The 21,053-nt window shown below is 39.8% G+C and overlaps 1 protein-coding gene across 3 annotated transcripts in view; it reads left to right on the forward strand.

Annotated features, from left to right (window-relative positions):
- HIRA (histone cell cycle regulator) overlaps positions 1 to 21,053 on the forward strand; it is an 89,147-nt gene that overhangs the window by 40,805 nt on the left and 27,289 nt on the right. For all 3 annotated transcript variants that reach the window (XM_038575903.1, XM_038575905.1, XM_038575904.1), the window contains 4 exons: positions 247 to 462; positions 1,436 to 1,521; positions 5,898 to 6,095; positions 7,208 to 7,369. In XM_038575903.1, the coding sequence (XP_038431831.1) occupies positions 247 to 462; positions 1,436 to 1,521; positions 5,898 to 6,095; positions 7,208 to 7,369 (662 nt within the window). The remainder of the gene's footprint in view (positions 1 to 246; positions 463 to 1,435; positions 1,522 to 5,897; positions 6,096 to 7,207; positions 7,370 to 21,053) is intronic.

Consider the following 21,053-nt stretch of genomic DNA (forward strand, 5'->3'; position numbering starts at 1 on the left):
GGAAGTTCCTGGCCACATAACAGCACACCAGGCCCTGCAGAAATGGATCCCAGGGCATCACCTCCCCATGCCTAGTATCCTCTGCCATGAGGCATATGTCCTATTGGCCTCCATGTTGGTCATTAGCACATCCTTGTATAAATCACACCAGTCACTGATGTGCTGGGGACACTGTCCCTGCCCACATGGGGTCTACCACTTTGCTGCTCACAACTGGTCTGTTGCACTTCTCTCTGGTTCCTCTAGAGCCGTATTCACCAGTCCACGTATGGCAAGAGCTTGGCCATCATGACTGAAGCCCAGCTATCCACAGCTGTCATTGAGAACCCAGAAATGCTCAAATACCAACGCAGGCAGCAACAACAACAGCTGGACCAGAAGAGTGCCTCATCTAGAGAGACGAGCTCTGCTGCTTCAGTTGCTGGCGTCGTCAATGGGGAAAGTCTGGAAGACATTAGGAAGGTGAGGGCTCAGCCCCATAGCACCGAGGACTTGAGTACACACCCAGGGACAGGGCAAGGGAAGTGTGCAGTCTGAACAGAGCACAGATACGAATGGTAGGGAGGTAAGTGTATGCAGTACCTAGAACAGAACCCAGGGCTAAGCCAGCTTGGGGCCACTTGCTCCTATTGCCGTCAGCTGCATGAGGTACTAATGGGGCCTAAGGCACTTTGTCCAAAGGCCTCTTTGTCCCAAGAAACTCTAGAGGAAGTCATCTCTTGTGGGAACTTCCAAACCTCACTTCTCGCCTTTCTAGGAAATTCTAGATACTGAGAAGAGTAGGTTTCAGGTTCTGTCCTTAGGAGATGTCTGTGGGCTCCTCACTTCTTCCTCTGGAAGCCCATGTCTCACTGGGTGGGAGTGGAGTTGGAGCAGGAACGGAGCAGGAAATATTGGGATCATCTGGGGAGCTTAAACCATTTCCAGGAGCTTGTACAGGGTGACAAACCTCCCCAAGTGATTGAGACACAATGTGTGACTGGGAACCTTTGGTTTTATGAGTCTGCAGTGGAAGAAATGACTCTGATGAAAGGTTTGCGTATCACAGCTTAGAGACAGGAGTGGCTTGCAAGTGCAGGTTTCATTCATTTGTTCCCTCAGTGAGCCCCATGGCTGCTGGGCAGGAGTGGCCAGACTGGCACGTGCTTACTGCCCAGGAAACCTAGCCAGGCCTGCAGTGCTGGTGATGGAGAGCAAAGTGCTGCAGCTAGTTCAACTGGGAACTTTCTGCCCTTACTGCTTTATGGTGCAGAAATTCAAACACACACCCTGACAAAAATTCTTGTTCTTTGATTCAGTGGCTTAGTTTAGTTGGACTTGAAAGGCCATAGAAAGGGAAGTTAAAAATCATTTCCTTTAGAAGCCTTATTTTTTTTTATATGTAGAGGTACTTTGGCAGAAACTTATATTCATATATGTTACTCTACTTTACCAGAATCTTTTGAAGAAACAAGTTGAAACTCGGACAGCAGATGGTCGCAGAAGAATCACACCTCTCTGCATAGCACAGCTGGACACCGGGTACTTGTTCACTCACCGAGCTTTCTGTGGCCTTAACCTGGGGAGGTCTTCCTCTCTCCTTTCACCAGTTAGCACTTTCATAATCAGAGTCTTCACAGGCTCTTGAGCCAATCTGACCCATAGAATCTGGAAATGGGAGAGGTGAGCCCAGCTTCCCACCAGCCTCAAAGCCCTGTGCTTCCTACAGAGCCTTATGTGCATTTGACTCATGCAGAAGGTGGGCAGGGAGGAACCTGTGACAGGCCGGAGGGCGAGGGCGCCTTCACAGGGCCAGTGTGTCTACATGGCCAGCTGTGCTTCATTGTTGGTGGGGCATTGAAGACACCAGGGAGAGAAGTCGGACTGATTTTTTTTCTGTGTCATTTTTCCCTTCTATATACACACTGTTGAATACTAAAAACCCAAAAAAGGACATAAACATTACCCGTAATCCAGTCTCTGAGATATAATTACTGTTAACGTTTTGGCATCTGTATCTCTGGTCTTTTTTCCCCACTTGTTCCTGTATCTTGACCTTGCATCCTTTTTAATAAATAGTCCTCTGAAGCATTGGCTTGCTGATTGTCCAGGTTCCCAGGCTGTGAATGCACCATGATTTACTTGACCAGCCCCTTAACTGTGGACTTAAAAGTTTGTGTCCGGTGTTTTGTGATTGTTAATGAATTTTTGAGCACGCTCATGACTGTTACCTCAGGATACTTCCCAGAGGTGGAATTGCTGGACAGAGAATAAGGCTCTAAGGCACATTTTCTTGAGGAAGCAAAGAAGGGGGAAGTGGAATCAGTCACCATTTGATGTTGTCTCAGCATTTGTAGTCAGACTTGCTTTTATATTGGTCCTTCTCCCCAAAACAATGTTGATTCAAAGGATGATAAGGCCCTGCATGAAAAAAATAGACCCCCCACTATCAAGGTGATTCATTCTGGTTTTATACTCATTCAACCGATCTGCATAAGGCACCACACATGGTGGCCTCCTGCACTTTGCAGTTGTTCATCCGTGAGCAGTTCTGAATCTTCCTTGAAGTCTGAAGAGACCTTCAGTCACATGAAATGCTGATCTGACCTCTCATGTTAGGGTATGCAGAGACCTGATCAGGTGGAGCCAGAACCGGGTCTCCTGACTCCTCCTGGAGAGTAGTTTTCCTTTTGATCAAGCCTTTTTCCCATTGTTAACCTATCAGTGGGTAATGCCACATGCTTAGTTTATATTAGGACCAAATGAGACCAGTATGTCTGTGCTTTGAACACTGAAGGGCTTGTGGGAGTGAGGGTCATGGAGGTGGCGGTGATGGTGGTGCTTTTCTTCTATGGATCCTTTCAGGCCTTACTTGATGAGGAGACAGAGGTGGTAGGTGGCTTTCTACCTGGACTTAAACCAGCTTTCTGCCACAGGGCACATATTTCTGGCACCAGAACTTGATTCTTTTGGTCTTAAAGGCTGTTTTGCCCTCTTGATTCCCATGTTAAAGCAAGTAGCAACAGAATAGATCAAGATTAGCTTAGCTAATCAAGCAAGAAAACAAAAAGCCACAAATTTTTTAAATGGAAATAATCACAGATAAAGAATAAATCGAAAGTTTGAAAGACTTTTTTTTACTGAATTCTGTACAAATAAATTTGAAGGTAGATGATTTTGAGGAAAATAAAATGATCAAAACTGAAGAAAATCTATACAACTGAATTATTATAGAAGAAAATAGAGGATGATGTCACAGAGCTAATCTACCAAAAGCCACCAGACTCAGAAGGTGTTACAGAGAAATTCTAATAAAGTTTTCATTCTAATGATTAGAGGAACAGATCATTCTAATACTATTGAAAATACTGCAATTAATAGAAAAAGGAGGAAAACTTGCAAAACTTTTCTTGAACATAATTATATCAAAAACATGAAGATATAGAACATAATAAGTTCCTGATCTATCGCATTTCTGAATGTAAATGCAAAAATGCTAAATAAAATAGTAACAAACTTACAGCGTGTTACATTGCTAAAAAAGATGACCAATTAAGGTTTATTTCAGGGAAGCAGGGTGGTCGGAATTTTGGGAAACTTAATTTGCTTCTGCATGTCAAAAAATCAAAAGAAATATTTGATCATCTCTGCAAATGCCTGAGACATTTTACTAAACATTGTTCTGATTTAAAATTTAGTTAAATACAAATAGATGTATACTTCTTAACTTGATAAAACCTATCTTAAAGTAATTGAAAAACAAGTGTCCACTCTTGTTGACCATACTTTAACATTGGTCTGGAGGTTTGGGCTCATATAGTTAGTCAAGAGAGAGAATAAATTGGACAGGAGTTGGTAAAATGTATCATTATTTAAAGATGGTATGATCTACAAGAGAATCAACTGGGAAAACTGCCGTAGACAAGAAGGCAATAAAATGTACATAAGCTGCAACTACCTTTAGAAGATAAAAAGGAAGAAATCGTTTTCACGGATGCAATACCTAGAATGTAACAAAGAAATGTAGATCTTTATGAAGAAAAAATTTAAACCCTACTGAGAGAACTAAAAGAAAATTCAAAGAAATAACTAGAAATGAATACCATTTATTCCCTAGGATGACTCAACATTATAAAATGATAGATCTCTTTCAACATGAGCCCATACAAATAACCGACAGTGTTTTCAGAATTAGGTGATTCTAAATTAAAGGGAAAAATAAGTAAGAATAGCTGAAATATTTCTGAAAAAAGAAAATCAGGGAAGACTAGCTCCACCAGAAATTAAAACTTGTAAACTAGAATAAGATGGGTACTGACACATGAATAGAGCAGTGGAATGCAATGGAAAACCCAAAAGTAAACCCAAATATTGAAGGGAATTTTAAAAACAGCATCTTGCATCGGTAATGAAACATCAGTTAATCAAATAAATGAGAATCAGGACTACCTACCCTCCAGAAACAAAGTTGGATTCCCTACTTCACAGCTTAAAATTAGATAAATTCTGAACAGGTCAGAGATTTTTTTTTTTCTTAATGTTCAGCTTTTACATTGTTTAAAATTTTAGAAGATTCCCTAAAAATATTTTTATGATTAAAAAAAAGTCATTTTTTAAAATGGCACAAAATTTGGACCACATAAAAATAACATTCTGAGGGCAAGGAAAATGCACGATAAGTCAAAACACAGCATACGGCGGGCTCTTGGCTGCTTCAGTTAGAAGCTCACATAGCTCTTAATCTCAGGGTTGTAAACTCAAGCTCTACAATGGTTGTAGAGATTACTTAAAGTCTTTTTAACAAAATTCTAGGGAAAATACTTCCTGCTCATAGAAGGAATTTTTTTAATAAGTAAGTCTCACAATCAATAATAAAGACTAGTAACCAAATAGAACAATATACAGAGGATATAAACAGTTCACCAAAAAAGGAAATCAAATGCTTCTATATGAAAAAATTTGAATCTCACGTCAAAATAATTGAAAATTAAAACTATAGTAAGATAACTGTTTTTCATCAGATTGTCAAGTATCAAGAAATTTGGTAAGACTGTTGAGGATTTGGGGAAATAAGCACTCATACAGAGCTGGAATTTAAACCTCCAAGGAAGGCACTTTTTATCAAAACTTGATATTTATATACTAAGAACTATTTATCAAAACTCTTTAATGAACATTCCATCTGCTGCTGCAATTCCACTTCTAGGAATTTATCCCATGTAATATGTGAAACAACTGGTACAATGATGATTATAATAGGGGAGCATTTTTGAGCAGCTACTATGTATTCTAAGTGTGTGCTATGCTAACCACATTAGTCCCGACCTCACAAGGAGGGTCCTGTCACTTTCTGTTTTGCAGATAGGAGCCTGAAGCTCAGAGTGGTAAAAGTGCTTAAGGTCACAGAGCTTGTGTATGGCATAGGAGTGAAACCTGGCTGGGTTGGCCCAGAGCTCTTAGCCTTAACACTGCAGTATCTTGCTTCCTAATACAGCAGTGTCTACTAAAGAAAAAGCTGGGAGACAGCCCTGGCATTCCTCAGTGGAGGCTGGTTAGGTAAATTGTGGTATATCCATGCAGCCCATAATGAAAGGGAGTTTTGCCCTATAGGCTGCATTTCATGAATCCTGAGACACATGTTGGCACATTTTAACATCTCTTAGATTAGTGTATATCTAATAATTACATTTGGTAGTAACTTTTTCTTTCTTAGTGGTACACAAAGTACCAGCTCATCTTAGATTCAATTACACATAGTATATGACATAATTTTAGTTTTCTTTTTACTTTTCTTAACTTTGCACATTTTCTTCCACAAAAATACTTCACCTTTGGACCCAGAAAAAAATTACTTCAAACATAGAAAGTACTTGATGTGGTATCTGATTTCCCAGGCTGATTTTTGTTCTTGACAACAGGGACTTCTCCACGGCATTCTTTAACAGCATCCCACTCTCGGGCTCCCTGGCGGGCACCATGCTCTCCTCTCATAGCAATCCACAGCTACTGCCACTGGACTCCAGTACCCCCAACTCCTTTGGCGCCTCGAAGCCCTCCACAGAGCCTGTGGCAACAACTGGCGCCAGGCCGGCTGGTGATACTGTCAGTAAGGACAGGTGAGTGGGCATGCCAAGGCTTGCTCCTATCCCTGGGGAAAGTTCAGATATGGACACAGTTGCACTGACACTTCATGGCTCCTTCAATAAAAAAAGAAAGATGCTTAATTTTTGTTATGAGGGCCAGGTTGGGAGGGAGTTCTTGTTCAGGTGAGTCTGTGATACAAGATGCAGTCCCAAGATGTGCTCCTAAGGGTGGGAACTGGCTAGGGACATATGGCCTGCCTCAGGGTCAGCCCTACCTTTCAGCAATTTTACACTGGAAGTGGCTTAGGCCCTCTTCACTGCACAGTCAGGAGTGTTGCCATACCAGTCATCTCAGGAAGGGTATCTGGGGAAGGTCAGACAGCTCTAGATCTGAGAGACGTTTTAACAGTTGGCCCTGCAGGTCCTGGGAGAGGAGGAAGGGGCTCCCAGATGCCTGCCAGGTATCTAGTCTGGGGTCCAGGCAGGTGAATGTGGTCAGTAGGAGGGCCAGTGGCTTTGGGACCCAGCATGTGTGATGTGCTTGGGCATGGGGTGAAGCTTGCAGGCTCATGCTTAGGCCTCTCCTATGGAGAAGATAAGGGCTGTGAGGTGTGTGCTTGGAGGAGAATATGAAGAATGCATAATTGTCCAGGTAAGATGAGAAGGGCCACTCAGGCCACAGTGTGTTTGAGCAAGGATGAAGGCCAGGAATAGACAGTGGCTTAAGGATTCCGGGTGCATCTTCTTGTTAGACCATTTGTGGAAGCGGGAAAAGCTGGTGGTTTGGAGTGGTTTGGGGTAGAGACGCTGTATTCAGATTGTGAAAATACGACTGTATTGTGGGATAAAAGGATGGTAAGAGCTACTTTCTAGGCCTCATGCTACCCCCAGAAGCTCTCAGAACAATGCAGTGGGGCACAAACATGAATGCATTTGCTTATGATCTCCTTAGTTAGCCAGACTTCCAGATTTTAACACATTAAAGTAGTAAAGAAATAGGACTATTAATTACATCTTGAAATTGTGTTTACATAAGTTTGTTTGTGCCCTTTTAACTGGCTCCAAGTAACACAAATCTAGGACTCCCAAATGCTTGATGGATTGTGCTTGATGTGCTCTCCCACATTCTTACCCCCCACCCCCAGTGTGAATGCTACCTCTACTCCTGCTGCATCGTCACCCTCCGTGTTAACAACCCCGTCCAAGATTGAACCCATGAAAGCATTTGACTCCCGATTCACTGAGCGGTCCAAAGCCACGCCAGGTGCTCCTGCCTTGACCAGTGTGACTCCAACAGCCATGGAAAGGTAGGTGGTGGCTGTGTGGGGCCCCAAGAGACCAGAGAGGGTATAGTCTTAGCCAGCAGTGCAGTGTCTGCTTTCCCACCAAGCAGCCTGCCTTCCCATGCAAGTGCAGACTCTCATCCCTCTATACTCAGGAGCCCCCGGGTCGTAAGAGAAAGTAGCTTCTTCAAGGGGGAAGGTGGTTAGAAGGAGCCATGGGAGCCACAGAACAGGCATAAAGGCCAATGAAGGCAACAACACCAGGTCTGATCAGTGCAGAGACTATGCTGAGAATAAGGTCATCATTTGAACAGAGCCCAGAGTTTGCCCAGAAGAGGAACAGGAGGCTCTGACACTGTTGCACCATGGAAGTAATGGCTTGCTCAGAACTGACCAGGCGTTTGGGAGCTGAGATAAAAAGTGATAGAGGAGAGGTCTTTATGAAATTAGATAGACTTATGAGTTCTTGCAGGCTCTATGCTACTCACCCATTCTCTGCACCCCCCTTAGCACACAACAGCCAAGCTATATAGGAGGTAGTCTGTTTCTTAGAATTGCAGGAGTGTGGCCAGGGCAGGTGTGTATGTTGGCACAGAACTTTTCTGATTTCTGGGGAGTGTGTCCCCACCCCCACGAACCTACCACAACATAGAGCTAGCTCACTGCATAGCCCAGTTATTTGGGGGCTGGGGAAGTTAGAGGTTGACTGGGCCAGTTAGAGGTGGACTGGGCCCCTCCTACAGAGGGGCCATGGGCTTAAGTAATTATGTCCTTTTGGGGTTGCACTCCACCTTGAGGCGATAGGGGCTCAGCAGCCCTGAATGGATGTACCTAGCCTTTGTGCCACTATCAGCCAAATGCAAGGACATTGGTCACAGACTGTTGGAGTAGCCACACAACCAGCAGATGCTCAATGAAGGGAGCATTTGTGATGAGACCTGACCTTGCAGTAGATGATGTCTTAGAGCTAAAACTGTAGTACACTGTCCCCAGGACTTGACTCATGATCTCAAAATTGCTTATCTGATCAGGATTTGTTCTCCTTGGAGAATAGCCTTTGGAAACCAGCATGGGAGGACTCTCCAAGTCAGCTGCTGCATCTATGATCTTGATGTAGAGCCTCATATTCTACTCTGTAGTGTGATTGTACCTGTTTCATATACAGGTGGTCCATGTGATCTCCGTGATCTAGCAGTTCCTCTGTCCAGCAGTATGGAGGATCTGAAAATCTTCTTGCTGCTCAGTATTTTGAAATGGTGGATGAACTACAATACATATCCCTAAAACATGTAACCAGTTCATGAGAAAGTAAGGGAGGTCCGCAGGAGCCAAACCCAGGGTAGGACCACGCTGTGGATGTTGGGCTGGGGATTACTGACATGGTGACTTTAAGTTTTGATGGCCATACAGATTCAAGAGAGGATGTTAAGCCTGAGCCATGTACAGGGTTGGAACTAAGACACTAGCATTAAGTCAAGCTGCTTGAGAAAGTACACTTCAGTGAGGGAGAAGACAGAAAAAACCTGAAGGGCAGCGTGAGAACAACACCAAAAAGTTGAAATGTCTCAGCCAGTCCTCAGGGTTAGGAAAATAGACTGTATAGCCATATACCTTCCCTCCTGTGAGTTGGGGGTGATTAACACTACCCAGGTCATCTGGAAATCAAGCAAAGAAATGAACACAAAAAGGAAATTTGGACTTGATTAACACCCAGAGGCACTTGGCAAAACCCATGCAAACCCCCCCTCTGCCAGCGACATTTCCCTGACCCCAGAATATACAGCATTCCCACTGATGAAGTACTGACAAAAAGGGACTCAAAATCCAGAGTAGCAAACCACATAAAGAAACAATGCATTACAAAGACATAATGAGTAGCTTTAGAACTTTTTATAAATTTGATCATAGAAATTATCATAGAGAATTGCCAGATAAAGACTATAAGATAAATATGCTTAATCACAGAGACATGAAAGATAAAATGTGAGGCGAAAGATTAATATACCATCTTATATACAAAAATTAACTCAAAGTGGGTCAAAGAACTAAATGTAAGAGCTAAAAATTTAAAGCTCTTAGAAGAAAATAGATGTAGAGCTATATGACCTTGGATTAGGAAACCATTTCTTAGATATAATACCCAAAATACAAGCAACTAAAGAAAAAATAGATTGGACTTCATCAAAATTTAAAACTTTTGTGCTTTAAAGAAAGCTCTATCAACAGAGTGATAAGACAGCCTACAGAATGGAAGAAAATATTTGTAACTTACATCTGATTCTAGGATCCAAAATGTATAAAGAACTTACAACTCAACAATAAAACCCAATTTAAAAATGAACAAAAGGTTTGAATAGAAATATTTCCAAAAATTACAAATGACCAATAAGCACATAAAGTCATTAGTCATCAGGGAATACAAATTGGAAACTACAGTGAGATACTGCTTTATACACGCTAGGATGGCTATAATCAAAAAATCAGACAATAAGTGTTGACAAGGGTGGGAAGAAATCAGAACCCTCATAAGTTGCTGATGGAATTCTAAAATGGTTCAACTGCTTTAGAACACAATCTGGCAGTGTCTGAAATGGTTAAACATAGATTTACCATATGACCCAGCAATTTCATACCTATATATATACCCAAGAGAACTGAAAGCATATTCATGTAAAAATTTATACACAAATGTTCATATCAGTATTACTCATAATAACCACAAAGTAGAAACAACTCAAATGTCTATCAGCTGATGAATGGATAAACAAAATGTGGTATACCCATTCAATATATTTAGCAATAAAAAGGATTAGAGGACTTAACACATGCTGCCACACATACAAACTTTGAAAACATTATGCTAAATGAAAGCCAGTCACAAAGGACCACATGTTGTTTAATTCCATTGCTATGAAATGTCCAATATAGACAAATAGACAAATCTACAGAGACAGAAAGTAGGTTAGTGGTTGCCAGGGATGAAGGAAGAGTAGGTTGGGATGATTGCTAGTAGATACAGAATTTCTTTTTGGGATTATCAAAATGCTCTGCTGTTAGATGGTGGTAGTTGTTTAACTGTACAAGTATATCAAAAACTACTGAATTTTTTACTTTGAAATGATGAATTTTGTAGTATGTGAATTATGGCTCAAAAGGAATAATGAACCATCAAAAAAGATCAGATAGATATGGAAATAAACCAAAAATTACTTATCTTTGTTTATTTAGATGGAGCAGGGAGGGGCAGAGGGAGAGGGAGAATCTTAAGTGTCACAGGGCTCAGTCTCACAACCCTGAGATCATGACCTGAGCTGAAATTGAGAGTCAGACACAAACTAACTGAGCTACCCAGGTGCCCCTCAAAAATTACTTTTAGAAAAGAGAAATTAAAAAATTGCAATTGAAAAGCCACAAAGAGGGGCAGCCCCGGTGGCACAGCAGTTTAGCGCCACCTGCGGCTCCAGGTGTGATCCTGGAGACCCTGGATCGAGTCCCACGTCTGACTCTCTCTGATGCCTGCTTCTCCCTCTGCCTGTGTCTCTGCCTCTCTCTCTCTCTCTCTCTCTCTCTCTCTATGTCTCTATGAATAAATAAATAAAATCTTAAAAAAAAGAAAAGCCACAAAGAGCAATAGCAACAGCAGATAAGACCCAGCTAAATAGAGCATTACATCTGAGGAACTGGCTGATGCAGAGGCGAGGAAGTAGAACTTGAGGGGAGACTAGAGATGAGGGCAGATAGAAAGGACAGTGCACTTAGCAAGAGTTCCCTCAAAGAGGGCATGCTATAGGGTAATTGTCAAGAGGGAGAGGCTAATGTTTTCAGGCTTAATTCAAACGTTGAAAACTCAGTTTGGAAATGGAGTGAGTTCTGAACAGAATAAGGAAACCTAAATCCCCACCTTAGAGAAACTAAGCACCATAGACAGAAACTGTCTTTTAGTTGGGAAAGGCACTCCACATTTGTCTAATAGGTTTCTGTGACCTTTGCTGTACTATTTTCTGTCTTGGGGAATACAAACCCTGATTGGAGGAGCACATGGCATACCCCTTGAATTAGGCTGCTGAAAAGCAATCTTGATAGCATGATCTGGGCCCTCATGCCACCATGATTGGTCCCTCAACAGCTGTGTCACTGAGGGTCTCACAAGACCTGTCAGCCAGCCATATGTACAGCTCCAGGAACAACTATAGAATCAAGGTAGCATCAAGTTTGTCATTCACTTGAAAATAGCAGTGAGTGAGCATTCACTTTGGGCTGAGTTTCCTGCCTTTAAGGCAGTAAGAACACCTGGTGGGGCTCCCAAGAGCCTGGTGCTAAATTCTAAGAAGTTATGGTTGGATCCTCATATAAGAAAGATAGAATAAAATAAAGCACAGTATCTTTATAAAAGTTTAACAGAAAATACAGTTTTCTTGATATGGCCGTTTCTTGTATTGATTCTCAGTAAAAGCCAAGAGGAATCCTTTAAATCACCCATCAGTGGAGGTCTTCCTTTGGGAGCACAGTGTCATACATAGTTAGGAGCAGCACTCAGAGCCACATACTCTGATGTTAAGTCCTAACTACCCCCTTTCTGGTGGGTAATCTTAAGCAAGACACCATCTTTGTCAGCCCATCTTCCCCCAGGTAAAATAGCTCTCTGAGGAGTACCTAATTCCTAGGAGATAGATCTTGAAGACTGAAGAGGAAGGGAGTGCCTCTAAAGCCATATCTTGATCCGGGTCTCACAGTGAGCAGTACATATCAGTTCCTCTGTTACTCCTTCACTATACCTCATGGTGGTTTGGCAATTTGGTCTCTGTAACCTTACTGGTACTTCTTTGCCAAAAGTGTTGAATGAGTCTGGGGGCCTAATGCTAGCCTCCCAGGTACAGGGTGGCAGTCCTAGTTGAACCTGTGGGTCCTCCTCTCCATCCTGCCTTAAGGCTACGTGTTAGTGAAAGGCACAGAGGCAGTTTCCAATGTGGCCTGTGCCGGCAGAACCTAGGATGGAGCCCATTTGTAAGTGGGGTAAGTGGGGCAGCTCTGGCCAGCTGTGCTCTTCCTCAGCAGATATCTGGATCTAGGGAACAGCTGCTATAGGTCCATTGACTATGCTCCTAAGGGTACTGGGCAACCTCTGGTACAGGCCCACATAGGCTAGGAAGTGCAATTTTCAGTGGGTCCCTAGCCTAGGGGCCCTGAATGGGATGGTCGGGCAGAGGTAGGAGGTGGGAAGACTACCGAGGGCTCTCAAAGAAGTCCTACCCCTAGGGAGTGGTGTAGCTTGAACTAGGGTAGAGCTAAGCAAGTGGGGTTCATGCATTGGTATTGAGCTCAGAAAGTGATCAAATAATTTAGAAGCTTATATAACAGTTTGACATTCTTATTATATTTTATAAAACTATAATTACAAATCAGAAGTTTTAGAAAGGATTTTGGGAAGGATTTTGAGAAGCACTAACTTAGGGCTTCTAGAACATGAATCTACACCCCCAGCGGTGAATGTTTTGCCCTGCTCTAGGGCATCAGAAGAATAAGAAGCAGGCTCTTTGGTTTCATGGAGCAGAACTAGGAATTTATTGGTTTTCCCAGTTCTGTACATGGGTACAGATGGAAAGAGTTCAAGATTTGTACACTGGTGTGCCTGACTACCTTTATATGACCTGGTGCTACCAAGAGGAAGAACAGCAGAAGACGTTGCCCAAAGGAGGGGCTAACAGTTCTAGAGTCCATTTTCACACATTCTGGTTAGCAAAGAGAATGCAAGTAGGTATGAGGGCTCTGAGGCTATAGGCTGGAATGTAATTTACCATGAATTCCTTGAGGAAAGGTGTCCAGTGATGGTGTCTGACCCAGGGATTTTGTCATGTCCAGAGATATCTATTGCAGCATTATGATTATAATAGAGAGCATTTGGCCAACTGCCTCAAAAAAGAAGTGTGTTGAGGAAATAAGCTATTGATTTTGTAGCCCCTAATTAATATCTATGACAACTGAAGTACTATGGAAAAATAGTTCACATGGCATGTTATTTGAAAAAAAAACAACAACATGAAGTTGTATTCAGTTGTAATTGCAATATAAAGACAATCAGAAATAAGAATGTTACTACTGACTTTGCAAAAATAAAAAAGATGAAAGTATTACATTTAATTGCATACCAATAAATCAGATAATTTAAATAAAATGGGAGAAATTTCTAGAAAGATATGAACCACCAAAACTGACAAAAGAAATAGACAATCTGAAGAGACCTATAACAAGTGAAAAATTTGAATAAGTAATCAAACAATAGCCTACAAAGAAAAGCCCAGGTCCAGGTGGCTTTACTAATTTATTCTACCAATCAAAAAAATTAATGCCAATTCTTCATAAACTCTTAAAAAGTAGGAGAGCAGAACTCAGCTGGCTCAGTCAATGGAGTGTGCAACTCTTTTTTTTTTTTAAGATTTTATTTATTTATTCATGACAGAGAGAGAGGCAGAGATACAGGCAGAGGGAGAAGCAGGCTCCACACAGGGAGCCTGATATGGGACTCAATTCCAGGTCTCTAGGATTACACCCTGGGCCGAAGGCGGCACTAAACGACTGGGCCACAAGGGCTGCCCCGGAGTGTGCAACTCTTGATGTCAGGGTTGTAGGTTCAAGCCCCACATTGGGTGCATAGATTACATAAAAATAAAATCTTTAAAAAAAATAGAAGAGAACATTTCCCAACTCATTCTGTGAGGCCAGTATCATGAGGATACCAAAAGCAAAGATGGAGAAAACTACAATATTTCTTATGCATAAGGACACGCAAATCCTCAAAAATAAAACAACATATATTTTTTTTAATCATACATGACCAAGTGGGATTTATCCTAGGAATACAAGGTTGGTTCAACATATGAAAATCAGCTGATACAATAATATACTATATCAATAGAGCAAAAACAGACACCATATAATTGAATCTAGCACTCATTCATGACCTAAACAAATAAACTAGGAATAAATGGAACTCCATCAACATGATAAAAGGACATCTTTGAAAAACCCACATAATTAAAATCATACTTAATGGTAGAACACCAGATGCTTTCCCCCTAAGGAAAATGAACAGGAACGAGACAGGATGTCAGCTCTTGCCACTTCTGTTCAACATTGTACTAGAATTTCTAGACTGAATGACTTCAAGATTGCAAGATACAAGATCAATATATAAAAATCACTTACATTTCCCTACATTTATAAAGAACAATCCAAAAAAAAAAGAACTTAAGACAATAGTTCTATTACAATAGCACAGAGAAGAATAAAATGTTTAGTATTAAATTTAACAAAAGGAATACAGTATAAAAACTATACTTTGGAAACTACAACACATTGTTGAAAGATAGACCTAAATAAATGGAAAGACATTCTGGATGACAATATTGTTAAAATGGTAGTAGCCCCTAAATTGGTCTACAGATTCAACACAGTCCTTTGCAGAATTCCAACAGGCTTCTTTTTAGAAATTAACAAGCTGATCCCAAAGTTCATTTGGAAACTCAAGGGCCCCTAAATAGCCAAAATAGTCTTGGGAAGAAAGAGCAGAGTTGGAGAACTCACACTTCCTGAGTTAAAACCTTAATACAGAACAATAATATAGTGTGGTACTACCAAGGACAGATACATAGATCAGAAGATTAGAGCTGAAATCCCAGAAATAAACTCACATGTCTGCGGTCAGTTGATTCTCAGCAAGGGCGCCAAGACTATTCAATGAATGGAGAAAGAAGAGTCTTGCGAACAATGGTGCTGGGACAGCAGGATATCCACATGCAAAAAAATAAAGTTAGATCCTTACTTCACACTGCATACTTCACACTGCAAAATTAACTCAGGGCAGTCCGGGTGGCTCAGCGGTTTAGCACCGCCTTCAGCCCAGGGCGTGATCCTGGAGACCCAGGATCAAGTCCCACGTCAGGCTCCCTGCATGGAGCCTGCTTCTCCCTCTGCTTGTGTCTCTGCCTCTCTCTCTCTCTCGAATAAATCAATTAAATCTTTTTTAAAAAGTAACTGAAAATTGATCAAAGAACTAAATTTAAGAGCCAAACTACAAAATTCTTTGTGACTTTGGATTTGTTCATGAATTCTCAGATATGACAGCAAAATCACAAGCAGTCAAAGAAGAAAGGTAAATTGGACTTCATTAAAATTTGAATCTTTTCTGCTTTAAAGAAGACCATCAAGATGATGGGGAAAAAAAACTGTAGAACTGAAGAAAATATTTGCTAATCCTGTATCTAAGGAAGGACTTATGTCTAGAATACAAATATTCTTACCACTCAGTAGTAGACTAATGCAGTTTTTAAGTGGGCCAAGGATTTAAATGGGCATTTTTAAAATATGATATACAAGGGGTGCCTGGATGGCTCATTCAGTTGAGCATCTGACTCTTGATTTCAGCTCAGTTCATGATCCCAGGGTCCTGGGATCGTGTCCCACATCAGGCTCCATGCTCAGTTGGAGAGTCTGCTTAGGATTCTCTCTCTCTCCCTCTGTCTCTCTCCCTACTCACAATCTCTTTCTCTCTCTCAAAAATAAATAAATAAAAATCATTTTTAAAAATATGATATACAAGTAGCCAATAAGCAAATGAAAAGATACTCAACATTATTAGCTATTGGGGAAATAGAAGTAAAGCCACAAGATTATACTTCACACTGCTGGGAAATCAAAAAATAGATTATTAAGTGTTGGTATCAATGTGAAGAAATTGGTAGATATATAAAATGGTACAGACACTTTGGAAAATAGTCTGACAGTTCTTTAAAAAGTTAAACATAGGGGATCCCTGGGTGGCTCAGCGGTTTAGCACCTGCCTTTGGCCCAGGGCGCAGTCCTGGAGACCCGGGATCGAGTCCCGCATCGGGCTCCCGGCGTGGATCCTGCTTCTCCCTCCTCCTGTGTCTCTGCCTCTCTCTCTCTCTATGTCTATCATAAATAAATAAATAAGTCTTTTTAAAAAATAAAAATAAAATAAATAAAAAGTTAAATGTAACTTAACATTTGACACAATTTCAGTGCTGGGAAAACACCCAAGAAAAATGAAAACATGCCTAAACAAATAACTTTTACATGAATGTTCAAATCAGCATTATGTGTAATAGCCCAAAGCTTGAAACTAAGCAAATGTCTATAAGCTAAAGTATGGATAAACAAGGTATGGCTATCCATACAAAGAAATATTATTCAGTCATTAAAAAGGAGTAAAGTAGCAGTATATTCTACAGCATGAATGAACCTTGAATACATGCTAAGTGAAAGAAACCAATCCTGGATACCTCTTGTTCTGTGATTTCATTTATAAGAAATATCCAGAATGGGGACATCTATGGAAATACAAAGTTAAGCTGTGGCAAATGGGAGAATTGGTGGGACCAGAGTTGAGAAATGATACCAAGAAGTATAGGGAGTTTTTTTTTTTTTGGGGATGATGAAAATATTCTGAAATTGCTATTGTGATTGTCGTACAATATGATGAAAATATTCTGAAATTGCTATTGTGATTGTCGTACAACTTTGTGAAGACACCAAGAACTACTGAAACACTATTTAAACACATACAATGTACACATACACGTATACACAGATTGCAATGGAGAATTGCAAGAAAATGCATGAGATACTGTGTTTCTGTATCAGCAGCACCAAGGACTTCTAAGTGGAGTTTTTTATTGACTTTTGTTTTGAAAACTTGAAAACCTTCAGCAACATGGAAACATAGTCCATTAAATGCCTTTGTACCCTTCACCTAGTTTCACCAATTCTTTGTCACTTTTGCCAGTTTTGATTTTACTTTTACTCTACCCATGATAGAAACACAAAACTTCTCTCTTTCCTGGTATGAGAGTCCCTTCGTAAGCAAGAATGTTCTCCTACACAGTTGCATTCCATTATTACACTCCAGTAGGTAGTCAGTCCTACACTTCAAAAATTTTTTTTTAATTTTATGAAGTACTGTCCATCATTTAGAGTTTTCTCTTTGTGTTGTACAGTTGTATGTGTTTTGACAAATGCATAATGTCTTATGTCCAGCATCACCATGTACAGTAATTTCACCTCCCTGAATATCCTTGTACTTTAGGAGTTTATCCTTCCTCCTCCATGAATCACTGAACAATCACTGAACCTTTTTTTTTTTTTTTTTTAAAGATTTTATTTATTCTTGAGAGAACAGAGAGAGAGGCAGAGGGAGAAGCAGGCTTCCTCTAGGGAGCCGATGCAGGACTCAATCCCAGGACCCCAGGATCACACCCTGAGCCAAAGGCGGACACTCAACCACTGAGCTACCCAGGCATCCCAATCACTGAACTTTTTACTGCCTCCATAGTTTTGCCTTTTCTAGAATGTCGTATAATTGGAATCATACCAGATATACCCTTTTCTAATGTTTGTCTTTCCCTTAGCAATATCCATTTAATATTCTTACATGCATTTTTATGGTTTAATAGTTCATTTATTATCAAGTAATATTCCATTGTATGGATGTACCACAGTTTATCCATTCCCCCATTGAAGGACACTTTAGTTGCTTCCATTTGGCGCAGTATGTATAAACATTGTATAAGGCTGCTGTGAACATTCATGCATAGCTTTTTCTGTGAATACATGTTTTCAAGTCAGTTTTGAGCAAGTACCTAGAAGTGCAATCACTAGATTGTGTGATAAGACTAGATTTAGCTTTGTAAGAAACTGCCAGACTGTCTTTTACAATGACTGCAATTCCCACCAACAATGATATCCTTTGATCCACATTCTTGTCCACAGTTATAAGTTTTTTAGGTTTTAGCCATTTTAATAAGTGTTGAATGATCCCTCATTATTGTTTTAATTTTCTGTTCCCTGACTTACACTTCCTAATGTTGACTATTTTCATATGCTTATTAGCCATCTGGATCTTCTTTGGTGAGGTGCCCGTTTAAATTTTTTTATTTTTTGGATTAAGTTGCTTGTTTTCTTACTGGCAAGTTCTACAAATTCTTTATATTTTGGATTCAAATCCTTACTCAGATAATGTGATTTGCAAATATTGTCCCTTGGTCTTTGGCTTGTCTTTTCATTCTTTTAACAGTGTCTTAGAGCAGAAATTTCTAATGTTAATGAAGTTCAACTGAACTAGACTTTTTTCTGTCATGGATCATGCTTTCAGCATTATATCAAAAACTCATTGCCAACATATTCAATCTAATGTTAATTAAGTCCAACTGAATTAGATTTTTTCTGTCATGGGTCGTGCTTTCAGCATTGTATCAAAAACTCATTGCCAATATATTCAATAATAATATTCAATAATTATTCAATAATAACTTTGTATGGTGACAGATGGTAACTACACTGCCATGGTAAGCACTGCAGTGTAAAAAATAAATTTGCCAAACCCAGATTCATCTAGACCTCCTGCCATATTTTCTTCTAAGTTCTCCTTTTATAGTTTTGCATTTTATATGTAGATCTGTTCCATTTTGAGTTAATCTTTGTGGGAGATGTAAGGTGTCTAGATTCAGTTTTTGCATGTGGTTGTCCAGTTGTTCCAGCATCATTTTTTGAAAAGACTATCCTTTCTATGCCTTTGTCTTAATCAAAGATCACTTGACTATATTTGTATGGATCTGTTTCTAGGGCTTTTTTTTTATCTTTCCATGTAACTTTAGAATAAGTTTATCAGTATATACAATATAATTTCCTGGGGCTTTTAATGGGATTCCATTTAATATCTAGATCAAAAAAAAAATTCTAGGGATCCCTGGGTGGCGCAGCGGTTTGGCGCCTGCCTTTGGCCCAGGGCGTGATCCTGGAGACCCGGGATCGAATCCCATGTCGGGCTCCCGGTGCATGGAGCCTGCTTCTCCCTCTGCCTGTCTCTGCCTCTCTCTCCTTCTCTCTCTGTGACTATCATAAATAAATAAAAATTAAAAAAAAAAAAAAAAAAAAAAAATTCTAGATCAAATAATGAAAAATTGACCTCTTAACAATATTAACTCTTCTTATCCATGAACATGGAATATTTCCATTTATGGAGATCTTTGATTTATTTTAATCAGAGTTTTATAGTTTTCTTCATATGGAATTTAGACATATTTTGTTAGATTTATATCTAATTCATTTTTTTGATGCTAATGTAAATAGTATTGTATTTAGAATTTCAAATACCAGTTATTCATTATTGGTATTTGGAAAAGCAATTGACTTTCTTCATATATTTTTTTAAGATTTTATTTATGTGAGAGAGAGATTATGAGCAGGGGGGAAGGGCAGAGGAAGAAGCAGACTCCCTACTGAATAAGGAGCCTAATGCGGGACTTGATCCCAGGACCCTGGGATCATGACCTGAACTGAAAGCAGGACTTAACCAACTGAGCTACACAGGCACCCTTGACTTTTGTATATTAACTTGATATCCTATAGCCTTGCCATAATTGCTTATTAGTTCCATTTTTTGTTGTTGTCTTTGATTCTTTGATATTTTCTACAAAGACAATTATGTCATCTGCAAATAAAGATAATTTTATTTCTCCTTCCCAACCTGTATGCCTTTTATTTCTTTCTCTTATCTTATTGCATTAGCTAGGATTTCTAGTACCATATTAAATAGAAGCAGTGAGAGGGGACATCCTTGCCCTCTCAGTCTTATGGAGAAAGCATTTAGTGTCTCACCATTAAGTATGATGTTAGCTCTAGGGTTTTTTGTGAATATCCCTTATCAAATTGAGGAAGTTCACCTCTAATCCTGGTTTATTAGGAGTTTTTATCATGAATGGATGTTGGGTTTTGTCAAATGCCAGATCATATGATTATAAGATTTTTCTTCTTTAGCTTTATTGGATGTGATAGATTACATTAACCACTTTGAATTTTGAGTTCGTGCGCATATCTGGAATAAATATCGTTTGGTTTTGTTTTCTTTTTTTTTTAAGATTTTTTTCATTTATTCATGAGAGATACAGAAAGAGAGGCAGCGACACGGGCAGAGGGAGGAGAAGCAGGTTCCATGCAAGGAGCTCTATGCGAGACTCAGTCCCGGGAATCCAGGATCAGGCCCTGAGCCAAACTGCTGAGGCTCAACTCCTGAGCCACCCAGGCATCCCCCATTTGGTTACTGTATATAGTTGTTATACATTGTTGGATTCAATTTGCCAATATTTTGTTGAAAACTTTTACATCTATGTCCAAAAGGTTTTTTTTTCTTGTAATAGTTTTATTTTTTTCTTATCAGTATTTGGTTTTTATATTTGGGTAATGCTTGCCTCATGGGTGTTAGATTTATTTCCTCTGCTTCTCTTTTCTGGAGTGTATTTTAGAGAATTGGTATAATTTCTTCCTTAAATACTTGGTAGAATTCACTAGTAAAATTATGTGGGCCTGGTACTTTTTTTTCTTGGAAGGTTATTAATTGTTGATTCATTTTCTTTACTAGGCCTAGTCAGATTAGCTATTTTTCCTTATATGAATTTTAGTTGTTTTTTGTTTTTTTCAGGGAACTGATCCATTTCATCAAAGTTATCCAATCTGTGGGTTTAGAATTATTCATAATACTCTTTTATGTTCATTTTATTGTCCGTGGGAGCAGTAGTGAAGGCCCCTTTGCATTTCTGACATTAGTGATTTGTGTTCTCTTTTTATCTTGATTAGCCTGGCTGAAAGTTTATAAATTTTATTATTTTCAAAGAATCAACCTTTTATTTAATTGATT

Source organism: Canis lupus, chromosome 26 (assembly GCF_011100685.1).
Source record: "Canis lupus familiaris isolate Mischka breed German Shepherd chromosome 26, alternate assembly UU_Cfam_GSD_1.0, whole genome shotgun sequence".
NCBI classification, from domain to species: Eukaryota; Metazoa; Chordata; class Mammalia; order Carnivora; family Canidae; genus Canis; species Canis lupus.